The 19,212-nt window shown below is 44.7% G+C and overlaps 1 protein-coding gene across 3 annotated transcripts in view; it reads right to left on the bottom strand.

The window, feature by feature from the left end:
* Positions 1–2,222: 2,222 nt before the first annotated feature.
* ssh1a (slingshot protein phosphatase 1a) overlaps positions 2,223–19,212 on the bottom strand; it is a 33,662-nt gene continuing 16,672 nt past the window's right edge. For all 3 annotated transcript variants that reach the window (XM_027009295.2, XM_027009297.2, XM_027009299.2), the window contains 13 exons: positions 16,603–16,703; positions 12,544–12,608; positions 12,063–12,184; positions 11,132–11,200; positions 10,779–10,844; positions 9,133–9,327; positions 8,670–8,763; positions 7,758–7,886; positions 7,432–7,478; positions 6,807–6,953; positions 6,488–6,688; positions 5,153–5,822; positions 2,223–4,872 (listed from right to left, as the gene is read on the bottom strand). In XM_027009295.2, the coding sequence (XP_026865096.2) occupies positions 3,808–4,872; positions 5,153–5,822; positions 6,488–6,688; positions 6,807–6,953; positions 7,432–7,478; positions 7,758–7,886; positions 8,670–8,763; positions 9,133–9,327; positions 10,779–10,844; positions 11,132–11,200; positions 12,063–12,184; positions 12,544–12,608; positions 16,603–16,703 (2,971 nt within the window). In that variant the 3' untranslated portion in view covers positions 2,223–3,807. The remainder of the gene's footprint in view (positions 4,873–5,152; positions 5,823–6,487; positions 6,689–6,806; positions 6,954–7,431; positions 7,479–7,757; positions 7,887–8,669; positions 8,764–9,132; positions 9,328–10,778; positions 10,845–11,131; positions 11,201–12,062; positions 12,185–12,543; positions 12,609–16,602; positions 16,704–19,212) is intronic.

Below are 19,212 nucleotides of genomic sequence, written 5' to 3'. Positions count from 1 at the left end.
TAACGCAGCGATGACCTCTCTCTCGGTCACTCTAACCATTCTTTACGAAGATGTGGTAAAAGTGGCGTCAGCAAAAGAACGCTTGAAAATGGCCATGGTTCCTTGTGGAACAAACTCAGTACTGTGGCATCTTAACATTTTCTTTAATGCACAACTTTGATCATGGCCAAGCCACACTGTTTAAAATACCTCTTTTCTATTTGGAATGGGGAAAGACAAATAGGAAAACTTGGCAACTCTACAAAAACTATCTGAAGTGTAGAACAACCCACCCCTTCCTCCACCACTGCAGATGAGGAAAAACAAAGTTCTTCCAAAAAAGAAAAACACACCAAAAAGCCCTCATATACTCAGATTCTCTTTTGAGCTAATCTAAGAGGTATAAAAGCTAAGTAAAATTTAAGACCACAGCGATAATGAACTGGAGTGCCCCTAAAGTGTCTGCCAGCTTTATATTGAAACTGCCCATTTAACCAACACCTCTCTCTCTGCCTAGTTGGCAACATAATCAGAGGGAGGATTTGTAGAGAACAATGCCTCTCGTGTCTGAGTAAGGCACTTTTACATGAATATCTAGATCCAAAAAAAAAGCACGACTTTGACTTGGCATCAGAGGAAAAATGGAAAAGGTTTCGGCAGGGACGAACAGGTATTCTGGGACAACGTTTTAAAAGGCGCTTGGCTCAGACCACAGCCCATGGTATCATGCCTATGAGCAAGTTAGAACACAAACAGCTCGAGCACTAGGGGGCAACACAGGTGCCTGAATGGCAGCAGCTCAGTCCGTGTATCTGTGACACAAAACTACCCCAAACTTAAGCACTTAGGGGTTCTTACAAAAAAAAAAAAAAGGAATAACTAATGACTTCCACATCCATGCGGGACAGTTTTAAACAACACAGCTTCTAATTCCAGATAAAGGCTAATTCACAAATTATGAATATATAATGATAGCTTTCCTTGTGAGACAATTCCTGAAACAACAAACATCAGTAAACATGGTTACATTCAAAAACAGATGCTCATTTATCCTGCACCATGGACTGGCCTGCTGGAAAGAACTAGTAGAAGTGTGCAGGGTCTTACTTTTCCCTGGACCGGAATCACAATTTATGCTTATTTAAATTGTGTCAGAGCGCACGTCAAGGGATGATTGGAGGTGTTAAAACAATCCCGTAAACGGGTGAATTCACCAATCACACCATCACTATTTCTGGACAAACTCGATACTCTAAGCATGTCCTTGATTAAACGTGAAGTAGTTGTACGTTTAGAGGAAAACAAAGTCACAAACACCGTAACGCTCGAAAGACAAATGTCCCACCCCCGCAAAAATCAGCGGACAGGAGGGCTGGACCGCTTAGCTCCATATATCCACTTTCGCTTGTAGCTAGAGATTATCTGTTATCCAGGTTTGTGAAGAAATATCAAAATAAAGGGTTTGGGGGCCGGGGAGCACAACAGCGACTGTTCGAGCCTAAGCCAACAAGTGTAGAGAGGACTCGACTCAATCCAGGAAAGGCGAGCGCGTTTTCCGAGTCGCCGTCGCTGAGGTGCCGTCGGTTTGGCCCGCGCCCTTCGCTGACCTGCACGCGTATCTACATCCAGTGTATGACGATGCATGTGCATTGCAGCGGCGCGAGCGAGACAGCGAGCGCGCGTGTCTCGTGTGAGCCTACTCACTGACCTCACTGATAAATACTTACGCACCGGATTCTCACACTGAAGGTTTTTTTCTTTTTTTTTTCTTTCGTTTTTTCATAAATATTTCACAGTAGTCGCGCAGCCACCTTGCGAGATGTCACACATTCTCGCATGGGGACGCATGTGCAAGACACACGTACACACACCTGACACGCACTTAACCTGATTGCAGCATAGTTCAATGTACAAAATAAGGTTTAAAAAGACTTCTGGGTAAAAGTCAAAGTACGTTGCATAATGTTAAAAAACCAAACAAACAAACAAACAAAAAACCTCAAGTACTTAAACTCAAATCGTAATTGCCCAATGTTACTTGGCTAAAGAAAGGGAATAAACATGGAAATATAACATGACCACTTCATAGGAGAGCGAGTAATGTAAACATTACCTTCAGAGGAATGAATGGGAATACCGGAATGTGCTTCTGTGTGTGCGTGAGATTTTATATATATATATATATATATATATATATATATATATATATATATATAAATAAACGAGAGAAAGTGAGAGAGAGAGAGAGAAATCTTGATCTCATAAACTGCAATGAGGACACCCTCAGGAGGCTTACATACACATGGACTAAACAGATCCTACATAAAACCAGCAGCAGAATTCAGTCCTGCTTGAATATAACTGTATAGACAGGCAGGAGACCTTATCTCTAACTCAAATGAATATTCTAACTCATCTGACATATGCTTTGGAAAGAGCAAGAAGAATTAAATTTTGGGATTCATCTGGCATACACACAAACACACAGCCCTTTTCCACCATTTCAAACCCTTCACTGAACACTAAAGTTCACAAAGACAAACACCTTCTGTGGGGACAAATCTTCGCTGGAGCGTTTCTTAAACATTCCTCTAAAATGTGACCATTAAGGAATGTGCAGCAGGATTAAATATTGCAGAAGCTCAAAGAACCTTGGTCCTAAAAAACCTTGGTCCTCGAACTCCCCCTCAGAGTATTTGTAGAGAAATGTGTTCCCCAGCAGAAGCAGAGGTCTTTTGATATTCCTTTGAGTGGATGCATGTCAATTTTCAAAAGGGCCCCATAGGTTTGAGCAACCCCTGCCAAAAGCATAGCGTACCTTATTTGTTTATGAAGCATTATAAATCTAATGACATCTATACTATGGTGTGTTTTGGGATTAACTCCCATCAGGATTGCTTTTTCACATTAAAAATAATGAATAGTATTTAAAAAAACCTGTTAATGTCTCTTCAAAACTCCTTAAGATGGGTTCTAAATATTCACATGCAGACACATACACACGCAGACACACACACACACACACACACACACACGCGCGCCCTAGTGTTTTCAATATGAATAATTCTCAACTTATGTGTAGAGTTAAAATTCAGTGATAAAAATGGACCATGTATTTCAGACCAGACCAAAGTACAGAAACTTCAGCAGATGTTCCAAGCAGACATATGCAGGTGTGCGTGCATGCACACACACACACACACACACACACACACACACACGCATGCATGCACACTACAGAAGCCTATCGCCACACAAGGAGTGACCAGTAAAGATCATAATGTTCCTTTCCCTTTTGTTGCCCAGGGTGTGATTCAAAGGGTCATTTGACCATGTGCATCCGAGTCAGAAGGAAGATGTGACGCCAAAATTGGACACAGACAGGTGGGCAAATGGAAAGGCCGGGTAGACGACCTCGTCGACCTCATTCAGTGGTGGAACACATCTGCCTGTCTCGGGCAGAAGATCACTAGGAAGAAGAGCCGGTGAAGCAAAGCTGTGATTCCTTCGAGGGTTTCCACGCTCTACATTTTTGTGTCGCACAAATTCAGCTTCAGTTCCATGAAGCGAAAGCCTTTAAACCACAAGAGCCATCTCAAAATATTTGGATACCTTTCTTTCCATAAATATCATATGTATATATATTCGTAGCATTTAAAAAGTCTTTTCCCCAACTCTGTTCCTAGGTTCATGTACAGTCCTGCCATATGAGTTATATGAATTGCGGTTAGGGGTTCCCTTTCTGAGGGCTTCCATGGATGAAACTCAGCGCATTCCGTCCCACAGCGAGCAGGGCATCAGTCCTAAAGGAGTCCCCCTCCCTTGGCGTCAGCTCCTGGTGCCATGCTCGAGGATCACTGCAGGGGCACCTCTGGAGTGGCTTCCACCCCGCTCCGAGTCCGGGCTGATTTCCAGCTCCGGGGAAAGCGAGAGGAGGGGCAGCGTGCCGGCATCGGAGGAGCACGCTGACGAGCACAGGTCCTCTGAGGAGAAGGTGAGGCCTCCCAGCTTCGCGAGCGAGTTGGAACGTTTGAGGCGTGAGGGCACGGTGAGCCCTGCCAGGCGCAATCGGGCCTCGATCTCCTGTGCGCGTTGCCGCACCAGACCTGGCGTGCCGCGCACGCTCCGGATGCTGTCGCTGCTGGAACTGCGCGTGAGCGCTGAGCCGTGCGGCGAAGACACGGGTGTCAGGCACCCTGAGCCTGCCGGAAGGGTCTCGCGCACGGCCGGGAGCATCCACAGCTCCACCCGTGGCCCGAGAGGACCAGAGGAAAGGTCTGGGGTCGTGTCAGGGTCGTGTGAGTGCACGCGCTCCTGGAACTGGCCTGAGAGCTTCTCCAGGCGCTCGGCCTGCCGCCGCACTAGACCTGAGCGCTGGAGCTGCGCCAGCATCTCCTGCTGCTGCTGTGACGGTGGGTGGCAAGGGCCAGTCGGCCTGTCCAACCCAAGGATTGTGCTCCTGTCTCTGGTGGAACCTGGAGACGACTCCCCTGGCCAATCTCGTCCCCTAAATCCTCCCTTTCCCTCTGCCATCTGCCATGATGCTCTCTCCCCTCTCGCCTGGCAGGAGTCTGGGCTCCACGATTGCCTTCCTGCCTTGCCTTGTCCCAGGGTCGGGACGGTTGAGGCAAGGCACGAATCAGAAGCCACTTCAGCGCTCTTGCCACAGTCGCTGCATGTGCCAAAAGGACTTTGCAGAGCAAGTGCGTTGGGCTTGACAGGAATATTGGCACAGGCTGGCACCTCGATGGAGATACCAGGAACAGTACGGATGGGCAAGAAGGCAGGATTTCGTCCGGTAGCCTCAGACAGAGGGCTCCGGCTGGTCTGACTGCCAGGAAGAGAGGTGGGTGATGATCTTGGTTTAACTGGCTGCTTCTTAAGAATATTTTCCTAAACAGGAAGAAAAAGATCAATAAGATATACTGCATTGAACAATTACATTTCAGATACTGTATGTTAGCTAATGTGCAAAAAAGTAATAAGCATTAATTAGGGTGTCTTCAAGGTGTGTTTTACATGTTTTACATGTAATTGTTGTACGACTTCCACTATACATTTTCATTAAATATAATTAGCTCAAAATACCATTACTACATACAAATGCCATATTTTCTGCTGAACAGTTAACATCAAACATCAGTCCATAAATTACCCCCAAGATAAGACTCACAGTGAGGCTGCTTCGTGCTCGGAGGTGGTTGTTGTTGTTGTTGGAGTTTTCGTTGCACAGGTTGTTCATTGCACCCACATCAATCCCGCTCTCATCGCAGTCTCCATCTGTCTCCTTCCCGCCTCCTGCTCCCCTCCGGCCCCCCTCTGCCAGCGCCTCCATCTCCTCCTGCTCCTTCTGCGCCTCCTCCTCATCCTCTTCTTCCACTGTGCTGAACTCCAGGCGCAGACGAAGCTCTTCGAGGGGCTCAGCCCCACGCAGGCATGTCTGCGCTGCCGTGCCCTCCCCTGGAGCGCCAAAGTGGGCCAGGGGCAGGCCGCCACGCCCCTCGAAGGCGTCGTCGTCCAGCAAGGCGTCGCGCTCCACATCCTCAATGGCGATGAAGACGCGCTCGGCGTCGAGCAGCGGCGGGGCGCGCACTGGTGTTGACGGCTCACTGTCCAGTGCGGAGTCAGACAGCCGACGGAAGTAGTAGTTGTGGTTCTGCGGGCCGGCAGGGTCTAGCTCGAGGGCCGCTGCGCAGCATGGGCCACTGCCGGGGGTTGCAGGGTCGCACGGTGTCGCGGGGTCGCACGGGGTTTCAGTGCTAGGGCCCTCCTCCCCAGCCTGCTGGCAGTCGGGGTGATCACAACTGGCATCTGGACGCCACAGGCGGTTATGGCGTTGCTTACTGCAGAGGATCACAGAGTAGACAACACTTAAAGGACAAATAAGTCATTTTGCCAATGATTCTTAATCACATTATGAAACAGTCGTCATTATACCGACACTTAGGTGCATGGATGTTTCAGAGATGCTTTACTAACTATTGTAAACATCTCGACCTCCATGTGGGGGTGCACTTTGTAGAAAAAATGTAAAAGGAATAATCACTTCTATAAATATTGCTTGCTACTTTTTGGTGGTTAAAATAATTGCTCCTTTAAATGCTGTTGTAATTCTGATTTTCCAATCTCATCAATGCTAATCAAATGACTCCAAGAAATACAGATGGGAAAGGAGACATATTAAGCACATGTGCATATATTTCTAATGCAAAGTACATTTTACACAGGCACAATAAGGACACAAAAATTTAAATTAGATTACTACATTTTGATTTCACCACACCATAAACGCAATAGAGTTTGATCATTTTAGTTCACATCACATTTCTAACATATAGCCATTTTAAGCCTTCTTACTTTGCGAAGTTAATTTTAATAAATTAAACGAAACCAAACAATTTTGGCTACTGTGCTGACTGGCAAAGATAAAACAAAAACAAACACAACCTCCAAGCCTGAAGCCTTTCTGTCCTATTGTCCCCCACTCCCTAAAGGGCTGAGCAGTTACCTGGCATCCAGAATGCCCTCGTACTCAGCCAGCTGCCTCATGAAGCCGTCGTTGGGCCGCGTGACGCTGCGTTTCTGTTTGACGAAGTTGTAGGCCTTCTCCAGTGTCCAGCCATATTCCTTCATGGCGTAGGCGATCACCGTGGACGCCGAGCGGCTCACGCCCATCTTACAGTGGACTAGACATTTGGACTGGTTTTTCCTGTTAAGTCAGAGAGGATGACAGAGGCCACTTGCCTGAGGCACAGGGGATATTTTCTATGGTATATTTCAGAGATTAGTTGAGGAAAAACAAGTGTTATTGTTAGGGTGTCCCTTACTTGGCTTTGACGATGAAGTTGTATGTGTCATTCCAGTGTGCCAGCAGATCCGTGGCCTCCTCGTCGTACACGCGGACATTATGGTAGCAGAACGTCCCTGGGAAGAAGTTATCGATCTCGCGCGTGACATTCAGGATGTAGCCCACGCTAAGAAACAAAGCGTGCCAATGTTAACGATGAGACGTCTTTGTTAGTTTAAGAACATACAAGGAAAAGAGAAAAGAGCAAGTGGAGAGTGTTTGTCTCTGTTTCCTTCTTAGTGGGCAAAAGCACTGTAAGCAATCCCCACCATCCTGACTTTTCTGTGATGGCAGGATTGTACGACATTTACAGAATATTCTATTTATTAATAAGAGGCTGACATAATTGCCATTTCATTATACTTTAAACTGGAGGGGAAAGGGTTTGCTTAACACAATCCCACTCAAACACAAACAGAAAACCACAGAGTAAACAAAAAATATTACTGTATTTGTGCTTGAACAAAGAAGGAATTAAAACTGAAAAATGGAAATGTGTTTTTGAAAATTAACAGAGAATAGACCTATTGGGAGAGACAGAGAAGGACAGAGACATATTGATAGATTTTTTTTTTCTTTTCATTTCAGTTTCAGTTTAAACTCACCCTGTCTCCTGCAGCTCTTCCAGATTGGACGCGTTCCATTCGGAGCCCTGTGAATATATGACACACCTCACTGTTGATCCAAGTGTCAAACCGTTAATCACTTCCGTAACGTTTCACTGTTTAGCAAGTGTTCAACGCAGCTCGGACAAAGCAGAAAGAGTGCAAGCTATCAAGCAGACATGGTCAAATATGAGTGTGGCAGTACTGACCAAGCAGACATGGTCAAATATGTGTGTGGCAGTACTGACCAAGTAGACATGGTCGAATATGAGTGTGGCAGTACTGACCAAGCAGACATGGTCAAATATGAGTGTGGCAGTACTGACCAAGTAGACATGGTCGAATATGAGCGTGGCTTTGTCCATCTGTCCCAGGATGAGCAGCATCTCGTTGTCGATGAACTCTTTGTACTCCTTCAGGTTGCAGTTCATGTGCTGCTCCAGCTCGTTACGGATCTGATGGGGGCATGTTTCATGTCATTTTGGTTACACCCTCAACACTGAAGCCTCGGTCTCAGGCAGACTGGAACTGTCTGGTGACATTGCTACTCCATTAAAGGCTTTACAATAGCAACATAGCCACTGAAATATGGGGCAAGCCCTTACACGGGACGTCAGTCCTGGGGAGTAGTTTTAGCGTTCCCTAAATTCAGTTTGCATTGTAAATGAAATAAGTGCTAAATACTGCAGATAAAAGTCTGAAATTATGCAAGTAGTTAAAAGGAAGGTCACTCTCAAGTATTTATTCTTTGAATAAATCCCAAATTTTAGGCTGTCCGATCTAGTATTATGGTTGTATGAAGGGGTTCCCATTACTGCTGATACAGGTCTAATGATACATGATACTGATGATACATGTCTAGCAAAGTAATACTGCAATATGTTTAGCAAAATAATAAAAAAATAATAACACTGGTGTTATCAATAACACTGATGTTTCATAGTTAAAAACTGACCTGCATCAATTTGAGCAAAATAATTTACATCTGCAGAATCAAGTAAATGCAGAGAGCAAAAATCTTGCCCAGAACACTCGTCCAGAATGTCTGCGTTCAGAATGTCATACATTTAAAACTTTTTGGTCAGTTAGAGGGCTTATCTGCTTACCTTAGTGTTCTGCTGCTGTATATCAATACTACCAAGTCCAATATTGCAATGACGATTTCCAAACAATATATTGCACAGCTTTAGTGGCAGCTTAGCGGTGTAACCCGTTAAGAGTCCCAGTTCTGTGCTTACCTCCTTCGACGTCACGTTCTCCAGGTCCTGGAACATCATGATGCTCCTGAGTTTGGCTTTAATCAGACATTCAGTTCGCTCCCTCTCCGTGGGCCTATCAGGGCAAACAGGCAGAGAGCATGAGAGCATATTAAAAGCTCTGAGGACCCGTCAGGATTTCTCCCGCCCAGGCAGCCGGGGGAACTACGGAGTGTCGCAGGGTGGGGAGTGGGGTGAGCAGCTGTCATGCCAACGGGCGCCTCGGGTTGCAGTCCCACTTAACCGTAGTGAAGAAGCTATGGTCGAATACATTTTATTTGACATTTGCTGATAAATATAGCCTGAGGGTACCTTCAAGCGTACTTCTAATGCCTGGATGGCACTTCATCAACTTTCGGTGGAGAGTCGAAGTACAAATACTAAAACTCAGCACGTCGAGAAGAAAAGAGTGGAGAAGAGAAGGGAAGAGGAGAAGAGCACTCACTTGTCCACAAACATGGCAGGGGAGTCCGGCCGCATTGTCTCCAAGTCCTGCATGGCATTCCATTCATTAATGCAGCTCTGATCGGAGGCAATGCAGCTCTCGTAGTAGCCTGTCCAAATGAGCGCTATGCCCCCGGGGAAGTAGTTACACCTGCGCGACACCTCACATGCTTTATGCAGCACCTGCAGTGCCGACCTGGCAACAAGTCAAAGGCCAAAGGTGAAACGAGACCAATCCAACATCTGAGACTTATGCTTTTCACTTTCTGATAAACATACACTTGTTCTCATAAGTCTATTTTTGCATTTTGGCTAAAAATATGAACGGTATTGTGCCAAATGAATTTGAGGACCCTATAAAAATGTGTGAGCTTCTCTATTTGATTTTGACAGAGACAAGGATATCAAGTAATGATCCATAGCATTATTTACAAACCTTTGTAAATGTATAAGAAAATACTGAACGCTGACTACAAGACAACACTACTGCATTAAGACTTTGTGCATACAGACCAAGGTGTCCCTAAGGATCCTCTATCAACATAAATGTAAATGTCAAATGTCATAAATGAAAAAGAGGTACGCATCCTCACAAAGAGCAACAATTACATGTATCCACCAACAGGTGGCATCACCATGGCTGGCTTGGTCAAACTCAGCAAATCTCCCACAGGTTCTCAATGCCTCTGAACAATAATGTGCTCACACCATTCAAAACCCCAGAGGAGCTCCTGTTTATAAGCTCACAAATATAGTTCCACGAAGGATGCAGACACACCCAGCCATCGGAACAAGGCCTTCTGCATTAGTACAATAACCTGTGTGAAACCTCGTAAATTCCTCATCTACCAACATTGTTTGCCTTTTTACAGTCATGTCTGGCCACAGAGAGTGAGATACGGGGAAAGGGAGAGAGAGAGAGTAAGAGAGAGAGAAAGAAACATGAAACTGAAGCTTCTCAGAGTGAAACACCTCTCAATTCTTAATAAATAAAGCCGCATCCAATCAGCATACGTACACATAGACCTTTTACGTGAGGCTGTTGTATAAAGCAACTCAGAGGAAACAAGACTGATCTAGGATCAGTTTTCCATGCTAATGAAATCAAGGTCCTTCGGTGCATGCACAGGCACACTAGCTTGTATGAAAACAGTTTTTGTCTTTCATAAGAGGGTTGAAGGAGCTGAATGAACAAGCTGACCCTACGCAAGTGCTCTGATTATCAAGCTGAGATAAGGCTGAACATAAGCTGCCTTACATGGGCACTGGACGTCGACGGGGCTTCTGGGAGAAAAGGAGAGCCCTCTGGTGAACATACCGAGGTGAGTAGAAGGAGTGTTGTGTTCTCATGTTAGATGGCTTGTAAACACGTTCCGGAATCTTAAAGAGACTCTGTATTGTTCCACTCTAGTAGTCAATCTGGCAGCTCACCAGACACGAAGGTAGCCTCAAACTACCACAACCTGCACTGACAGGTTTAAAAACTGTATGTGGTATGTGTGCGTGTGTGCATGTGCAGACCTCTTATTAAGGCCTGTACGGAAACAGGTTTAAAGGTATTTACACAAGTGTGTGTGTGTGTGTGTGTGTGTGTGTGTGTGTGTGTGTGTGTGTGTGTGTATACACACATATGCACAGGTCTCTTACCACATGGCCTGCACTGAAACAGGTTTAAAGATGTGTGTGCGGCCTGCGGTGCTCACGCTGAAGCCCCTAAAGACAAAAACCGTAAGGTCACCCAAGGTCATCTCAAACCTAGCCATGCACTTAGAAAGGTTACAGTTAAAATGATGATTGCTGATATTATCAGCACTGTCAGGGATTTCACATTTAAATTTTCCTTGCATGTCACTGGCGATAATCAGCAAGTAAATGAAGTAAAAAATTATGTAAGAAATGTTTTCTTGATAATTCCTAAGTACTTACACTGAATATTTACACTGTGTGGTTGCGCATGCCCTTTTTGACCAATAGGGGGCAACACAGCAGAGCTCACTTACCCATCCCCGTCCAAATGGATCTTAGTGTCGCACCAAAGAGGCAGCACCATCCCTATAGAGCAGCAGTTACTGCAGAGAAAACACCACCTACTTATTTAACAGGTAAAACCAACAAGGACAGAAATTCTCATGCTGCAGGGAACCTCTGATATGTACTGCATGGACAAATAGCAACAGATAGCAACACAAATTTTGATATGGTGTGGGTTTTGTTACTATTTAGTGTTTTTCTTCTAGGCAGCCATAAACACAGAGCCATAACAATGTAGGATTTACTGCCTGATTTCTTCATGTTTACTGTAGCCAATCAGACTCATTCCACGGTGTTCCTACACCGTTTCAAATTGGCTAGACTCTAAGACCCGCCATTGATTTTAACTGAAGTGAATCAGGAGACATGTCCCTACTGGTGTGCTGTTGTAATGGTTCTCTTTCCATACAGATCGACTTTATAATTGCAACCATCCCGCCATACTGAGTAAGACAGTCTTCGTGCGTTGAACCGCACAGGCATATCAATGTACCATAACTGCAAAATTCCATGACTCACTGAGAAGTAAGCAATTGTAGTTGTGGCCCTGAGATCCCAACAGTTTGTTGGATAACTGTGAATTGACATGTTCACCTGATTTCAACTCAGACCATTCTCGATCTGTGATTACCTTTGAGGCAGTAGTCTGGATTTTTTTTTTATCTAAACTCTCAAAGTGCACAGATCTGTCTGACATTCCTACCATGGACAAATGTGCAAATAAGCAGAAAGCTCAAAAAAAATACCTCATTAAAGGGACAGCGTGACCAATAATTGTACCTGTTCATCCACCAATGAAGGTATAGCTAGTCAGGTCATGCTGTCTGAATCTCAGCATACTATGCATGTTAGCACTCGACCAAACACAGCTTCATTTTGAATAGCGAGGGGTGAGTTCACCTGTCTTTGTTACTGAAGTCCATCCCTAGAAGAATGGTCTCCTCTGTGTCCTGTCTGCCGCTGGTATAAACCACCACCATATACCGCACACGGTCTGACCAAGCACTCTCCAACCGCACAGCCTGACACACATACGCAGGCACGTGAAATTAATGGCCATAGACCAGTACCACTTAGAACCATATACAAAACATAATGCTCACATTTCTGGTCATGTGGTCCTCATAAGTACAGCACATACATGTACCACTACGACATTTTCTGTTCTTTTCTTTCTTTATCAACATCAAAAAACAGGTATGCATAATTCTTCGTGTCAACGCAAGTGTGCTTTGGCCATCATTTCTGATTCATTCTTCACCTCAGGTACCACAGAACACTCCACAATAACGTGTGTAGCCTGTTCCCACCTGGGAACAATAAACATGGAAAAGCAACAGAATGCGTTCAGGAATGTGCGTGCATGTGAATGTCTGCTCACCAGTTTGATTCTGTCCTCAGAGCGAAGAATGTTGATCATTACCTGCAAGTGCTGAGGTAAATCTCCTATTGAGATGGGGGGATAATCACAACATGAAAAAACATGTTACCTCTTAGCTCTCAGTAAAACAGAATTGCTCAATACCAACAACATTCTTCATATATTACATCAAAGCAAACATGGAGTGATGGCAATTATGAATTGAACAGGCTGAGGCATTCTTAGTTGAAGAATGGGGCAGCCTGTAGTCTGAGCGAGTAGAAATGGCACACGCCCATCTTACCCACAATTAGGGAAGTGGGTCAGTGGAAGGCCCACTCTTAACCCTCAGGATAATGAGGTCTGAAGGTACACCCAAAACGGAAGATTTGTCAGGTACCGGTCAAAACGCTAGATAATGAGGTCCCGCCCAAAACAGCAGACACGCCAAACTCAGATAGCATGCCCTAATCTAACAATGCTACTGTAGGACTACTGAAGGCTGCACAAATATACATTGTGATTATAATGCTTCATGTTTTCCAATAAATCAAAACAGACTGGAGAACACTTGATGTGACATTACTAGATGTGATGTGACGTGTGTTCTTTTTTTGCCTAAATGATTTGCCTAAATGTGTTCCATCATAAGAACACTGTGATGCTGTGATGTTATCCACAGAACACAATATTCCAGATCGGTCAGACTGCTCAGAACACACACAAAAAGGCTGCAGCGTCAATACTGCAAAGGATCATGCTAAAGATTTACAAACAATGCATCAGGCAGTCCTGTACTCCCACTCCCCCGCCCCCCCAAAAAAATTCTTAGCCTCACTGGGGATGTGAAAACAGGGCATTCCAAAAAAAAAAAAAGTCAGTTGTTTACAAAACAAATACAGTTTTTACATGCATTTATATGGGTTCTTTTCCTGACCAGCCCTGGCACTGTCCCAGAGTGCACAGCAACACTGCCCAGAGCTCATGAAGCAGACAGCCAGAAGACTGCAGCCAGACAGGCTTGTAAACCTAATGCACCACAGTCATTAATTAACAGTTTGGGCTCTGATCAGATGTTTTACACGCAGCCTCTGCTGATGTTTCTTCTTCCTTCTTTCTTTCTTGGCTGCGCTTCAGGTAAAGTGGAGCGATCATTGTTGTGAGCCACCCCACCCTCACGGTTGGCATGGTGATGATGTGTCTGGAAAAGGGGGTTGGAGGGTAACCAAGGCACATGTCTGAATAGAAGTTGTCTGAAAACAGGATTCAAGGAAGCAAAACAACCAACTCACCTATTCTGCCTAGTTTTGGGTTTCTGCGCACACTGGTCCGCATTTATCAAAGTAAGAATGCTCATCCTACAATTAGTTTTGGCATTTTCATGCCCCACTGAACATAATAATATAGACATGAACCTGATGCTAGACCAGCACTCTTGACCTGCTGGGTTTGGTAGCATCAGTGAACACTGAACTTTCTTTGCCCTTTCAAAGCAAACACTTATTTTGCTATTCCATGTGGCATTCATTTATTCCACCTGCAAAGGAGTTCTGAATCTTGGGCCCTTATCCTCTGGAGTAAGATCAGCACTGCCTGACCTTCACTGAAACTGTAACTGCCCTATGGCTAGCATCAAAAGGCACCTTCTTCTGGAAGCTGCTGAGAAGGCTGCGTCAGGCCCCGTGACGCACACTGCATCAAACAGCATAGTGTCACTGTTGCTATTTTAAATATCTAGGTCTCAGTGTTTAGGAGCCAAGGGGAATGACAACATATCTGAAAATCTTTTGGGGGGAGGGGAAAGGAGATGTAGAGGGAGCACATTCTGCAGGCCCGCTAAATGAGAGCATCTCGTGACGCTACTGGAAAATGAGGCAGGTTTGGGCTTTAAAATAGAATCGGGGCAAGGACGTAGGAGATTAGGGCCTGGAGTGAGAAGTGCACTCGAATACATTAAAAGCTGCATCAGCCAAAAAATGCTTCATGGGTTTATCATGGCAGAAACTGGTAGTGAGGTCATTTTAAATGATTCACCTTCTCTGAGCTCAATAGAAAGTTGCAGATGTCTAAGTGCATAATTTAAGTTGACACTCTATGGGTGTGAAGATTCTGAAAAATATTTAAGCAAACAAATAAAGTAGCAACAGTGGTGGTATGACTTCTATTTCCAGATGAAGGAAATTTAATCATTGGGGTCTCAAACCGGTGGGAACGCAGGTCCGTTCTTAAAAGGATTGCTAGTTCACAAGAACCAGTACCATTTCCAGCATGACTACCAGCACTTTACTGGATGGAAAAGTAGCACTTTACTGGATGGAAAAGTAGCTTTCCCAAACCTTTTTGGGAAAGCACAAGGGAATATGTGCTCCAGTGAGTCCATATTTATTGTACTTATCACTGTACTGTCTGCTCACCAATTTAGCTTTCTTTTCTTTTCTGCACAAGGTTACTCTATTGGCACCAGGACCATCTGATGTTTTCTGCTTTAAAAATGCATCCGTCTTCTTTCAAGTGTGAAGCAATGACACTTACATTCATTAATAACGCAGCTAAAAAAAAATATATATAAAAAAAAAAAAAAAAAAAAAAAAAAAATCAAGCTAAAAAAAATCACTGCAACAACTATTTCAATTCCTACCATGCAGATTACAGCGGCTGTATTATCTGTTAGCATAGCATTATCTTGGCATTTTTTTCACTTCACGTCAGCTTGAAGTTGGCAGTTAGCTATAGCCATTTTTGGTAATACCAGCTATGACGGAGTTACCTAACTAATTTTCTTCATCTGAAACTAAACACACAACAGACATGATACCATAACAGAAACAGCAAAGAAAGAAGTTAGGTCACCCGCCATGTTTGTTTAGATCTAAGGTCACTTTAGTCTGAGACAAAACCCACGATGTAGCAGGTCACAAGAAACTCCATGGAGGTTTTCAGAATCGGAACCATTGGTCAGGCCTATTGTGCGGGAGCGTAATCTGAAAGTGTGCGGTGTTTCATTCAGGGCAGATTGTGGAGTGTGGAGTCCACGACGAAAAAACTGTCAATCAATCGGCACTGCTAGCCATGCGAGGACTGAAGGATTACATTTAAGCAAAAGCCCACAGACCGTGTGCTTCGGGCCTTACTCACAGAACTGTAGGCCACCCAAGGCTAACTGCATGGACTTAGTTTAAGGTTGAAAATGTCACCCGGGATCTCTACACTTCTTTAACATTTCACACCTCTGGACTGCCGAGAGATGCAGAACAGCATAGCGTGTGAGCAAAGGCAGGTTGCTGGTTTTTGGAGGCAGCAAAACTTTGTGGAAGACCAAAGGAAATTACAGAAATAAAGACATCTTACAGTATGTCTACAACCAGTGTTCTGTATTGGGTCCTGAATCTTCTCAAATTAAATAGCAGTTTGGGCAAAGAGGAGAAAGGATAAGAATTTAATGCCTGCAATGTGTATATTCACATTAATAGCCAGTGTGTAGAACATGCTAAAGAGGTAAAATGAAAGTTCCTTGAGATTGCATAAACTACAGAGCCTCCTGGGCCTCACCCATGCTCAAAGCTCCAACGCACTAAACCACAAATCCGACTAATCCACACTAACGTTCACCGACGTATAGGTTTTTCTAGGACACGTACTAGAAAGTATGTGTTAGTACACGGTGCAGGGCCAGAGTGTGTCTGCTGCTATCAGGACTACCTTGGAATGTGCCACGCACATGTGCAGTAACAGCACTGGCTGAAGGTTAGCAGTAGAAGTTAGGGTTTAAAGCACTGCAGCAAAGGAAAATAAGGGATGCAGCAGAAAATGTAAATAAAACATGGAAAAAAGAGATAATGCAAACAGAGCATGTAGATAGATAGATAGATAGATAGATAGATAGATAGATAGATAGATAGATAGATAGATAGATAGATAGATAGATAGATAGATAGATAGATAGATAGATATGGAGGAGGGAAAAAATTGAGACAGACATACAAACAGAAGAACACAAATAGGCTTAGCATGTTTGTGTGTGTGTGTGTGTGTGTGTGTGTGTGTGTGTGTGTGTGTGTGTGAGTGTGTCTTGCAACTCACCTGCATTTTTGTGGTGGGTATGAGGTCTCTGGCCCTGTGTAGTACTGCCTTGCTGCAGGAATAAGGCCGCCCCTTTCACCATAAAGAAACTCTCGCTCAGACTGCAAAAAGAGAGCAAGACAGGGTGGACAACACAGTTAAAGCAAGGATAAATAATTAGTCAATTCACTAATTTGTTGCAACAAAAAGTTTTGGATCCACGCCATAATAATTTTATCATAAGATCAGCTATGTGAGGAGCCAACATCCTCTTTGGGGACAGACCTGAGAAAAAAATACCCTACAGCCCTTGCAACACACCACAGAATGGGCAAAAAGTCCCAGCAAGCTTGCAAAAAGGACCAACCCACTGATCAAAACTCGAGACAATCTAGCACTGTGACTCAGTGGTTTTCAAGCATGTTGACCTGAGTTTAATTAACAGAGGTTTGGGAGAGATCACACGCGTAGACAGCTTGCTCTACAGCCCGTCCCATGAGACGGGTGAATCAGAATGTGCTTGTGACACCTCTGCTGGGTTTGATTCTTCAGGTGGGACAGCGCTTAATCTCCTGTGACACTTGACACTTGATACTCTAGCAAACATCAATGGTGAGCCGCTTCAGGGACGAGACTTCTTAGTCGTCGTCGCGTGTCTAACCAGGTCGCATTCCCACATTCGTAGAACGTTCTGGAGCGCCTGCACCCTGTGCCAGGTGAGACGTGAGAACATACGAAGGTAGCACCTTCAGTAGGTGATGGTGAATGCTCTCCTCCTCTTTGTCCAACTATGTTTACAAGGCTTATAAAAGACATATACTGATCACAGGTCAGTTTGCTATATGGCTCCCAATGTGTTTCCTCCATCTGAGTGTCGATCTTTTGCTCATTAGGGCTTTGGATGAGAAGGATGTTGGGGAGACCTGTGAGGAAAGGGTTAAAAATGCCCCAGCGCATGTGCGAGGCCCCTTTACAAAATATGCCAAGTCTGTGAGAATGCTATGGCAACAGAGAGGGAGGTAGAGCAGATAAGTGAGCTAAAATATTCTGAGGTCGCATTTTGATTCCCTCTCACCCAGCTGTGGTCATGACCCCATGCTGACTCACCCTACTCAATTCTGGAGCCATTGTCTTGCCCTGACTGGACTTCCTGTGTCTCTGCGTCCCGAGGAACGCTGGCCACAGCAGCTAGCAAATGACGAGTGATGCAACGACAGAAGCGGCTTTGTTTCAAGTCCCAGACCCCCACCATCCTTCACCTCCCTCCTTTCCCATTCTTCTTCTCTTTATCTACATCTCACTCCTTCACGATAACTCTCCCGTGCTCTTTCTCCCTGCTCTCCATCCCTCTCCCATCCCTCCTTCTCTCTCTTTCACTCTCGCCCCCCCTTTCTGTCTCCATCCTTCCCTCTTGTCCCCTCTCTCTCTTGTTCCAAAGACAAAGTCTGAGCTCTGTGACGGATGCGGGGGTTGTCAGCGGACTACAAGGCCTTTTGTGTCACTCCTCTTTTCTTGTGTCACTCCTCTTTTCGTCTGTTTCTCCTATCCCTCCTTTCCCTCTCGCTAGCATGCTCTCTTTCTCTCTCTCTCGCTCTCCATCCACCCTTCCAGTAATCAACTTTAGGCCTAAGGGTAAAAGTGTCTGACAGTGATGCCCCCATCTAAGGGGAAAAACAGAAGACTGACGAAGGTGCCAAGAAACCACAATAGTGGGGTGGAGAGAACAAGACAGACAGAGACACACTGTGACAGAGGGAGACAGAGAGAGACCGATAAGCTGAACTGACTGCACTCATCCCGAGATGTATAATTATGCTAACAATTTTGCAGCAAGCCTGCCAAAACCATCAATGTTTAATGCTGTATTTTGTTTAGTAACAGAGAGCAGTGTAAATCCACATACTACACATTTTAATGATAATGTTCTTGGCAATTGAGGTCTCCACTATTGATACACAAAAACTGTCTGGCCAGGTGCTGCAACTAGTACTATGACTAAAACCAGGATATCGTACAGACAGATATTTTGCCTCCAGGCAAGTGTCGTGTCTCATTCGTGTTTCATTAGTGTTTTCAGGAAGCCTCCTTTTAGAACTTCCTGACACAGAAAAGCCATTCCCATAACTGTTCAGGTTTTTTTTTTGGTATGCACCAAATCATGTGTTTGTGACTATGGCTTTAGCACATAGCTAATCATTTGGGGTAAAGGCCTCGATCTTCTCTCCACTGGTGTAGGAGACAAGAAAGGTGTTTTTTCTAACTTTAGCCTAAAGAGTCTGAGAACACATGGTGTTTAAAACTCTCCAGAGTTGACAGAGAACATAAAGAATGGGAATATTCAGCATTCAGTTAGTGCAAAAAGGAGCCCAGTGGGCAGAAACAGCCATAGCAGAATTTCTCATGACAGCAGTGTTGTGTCTCATATAAATCTCGCATACCAGAGTAATAAATCAAGGCTTGGGACTGTCACTGCGGAACACGGTCGACTTTGCTTAACACGCGCCAAAGCCAGCAGCCATAGGGATCCTGTTATCACACACCCCACGAACTACAGCCAGCTAAAAATACACTCCCCCATCGCACCAAACAAGTGGCTTGTGCGTGCGTGCGCTCCAGCACAGTCCTCCCAGA

This window comes from Electrophorus electricus, chromosome 5 (genome assembly GCF_013358815.1).
Source record: "Electrophorus electricus isolate fEleEle1 chromosome 5, fEleEle1.pri, whole genome shotgun sequence".
In the NCBI taxonomy this organism is placed as follows: Eukaryota; Metazoa; Chordata; class Actinopteri; order Gymnotiformes; family Gymnotidae; genus Electrophorus; species Electrophorus electricus.
Note: the sequence above shows the minus strand (reverse complement) of the source record. Positions and strands in the feature narration are given on the sequence as shown.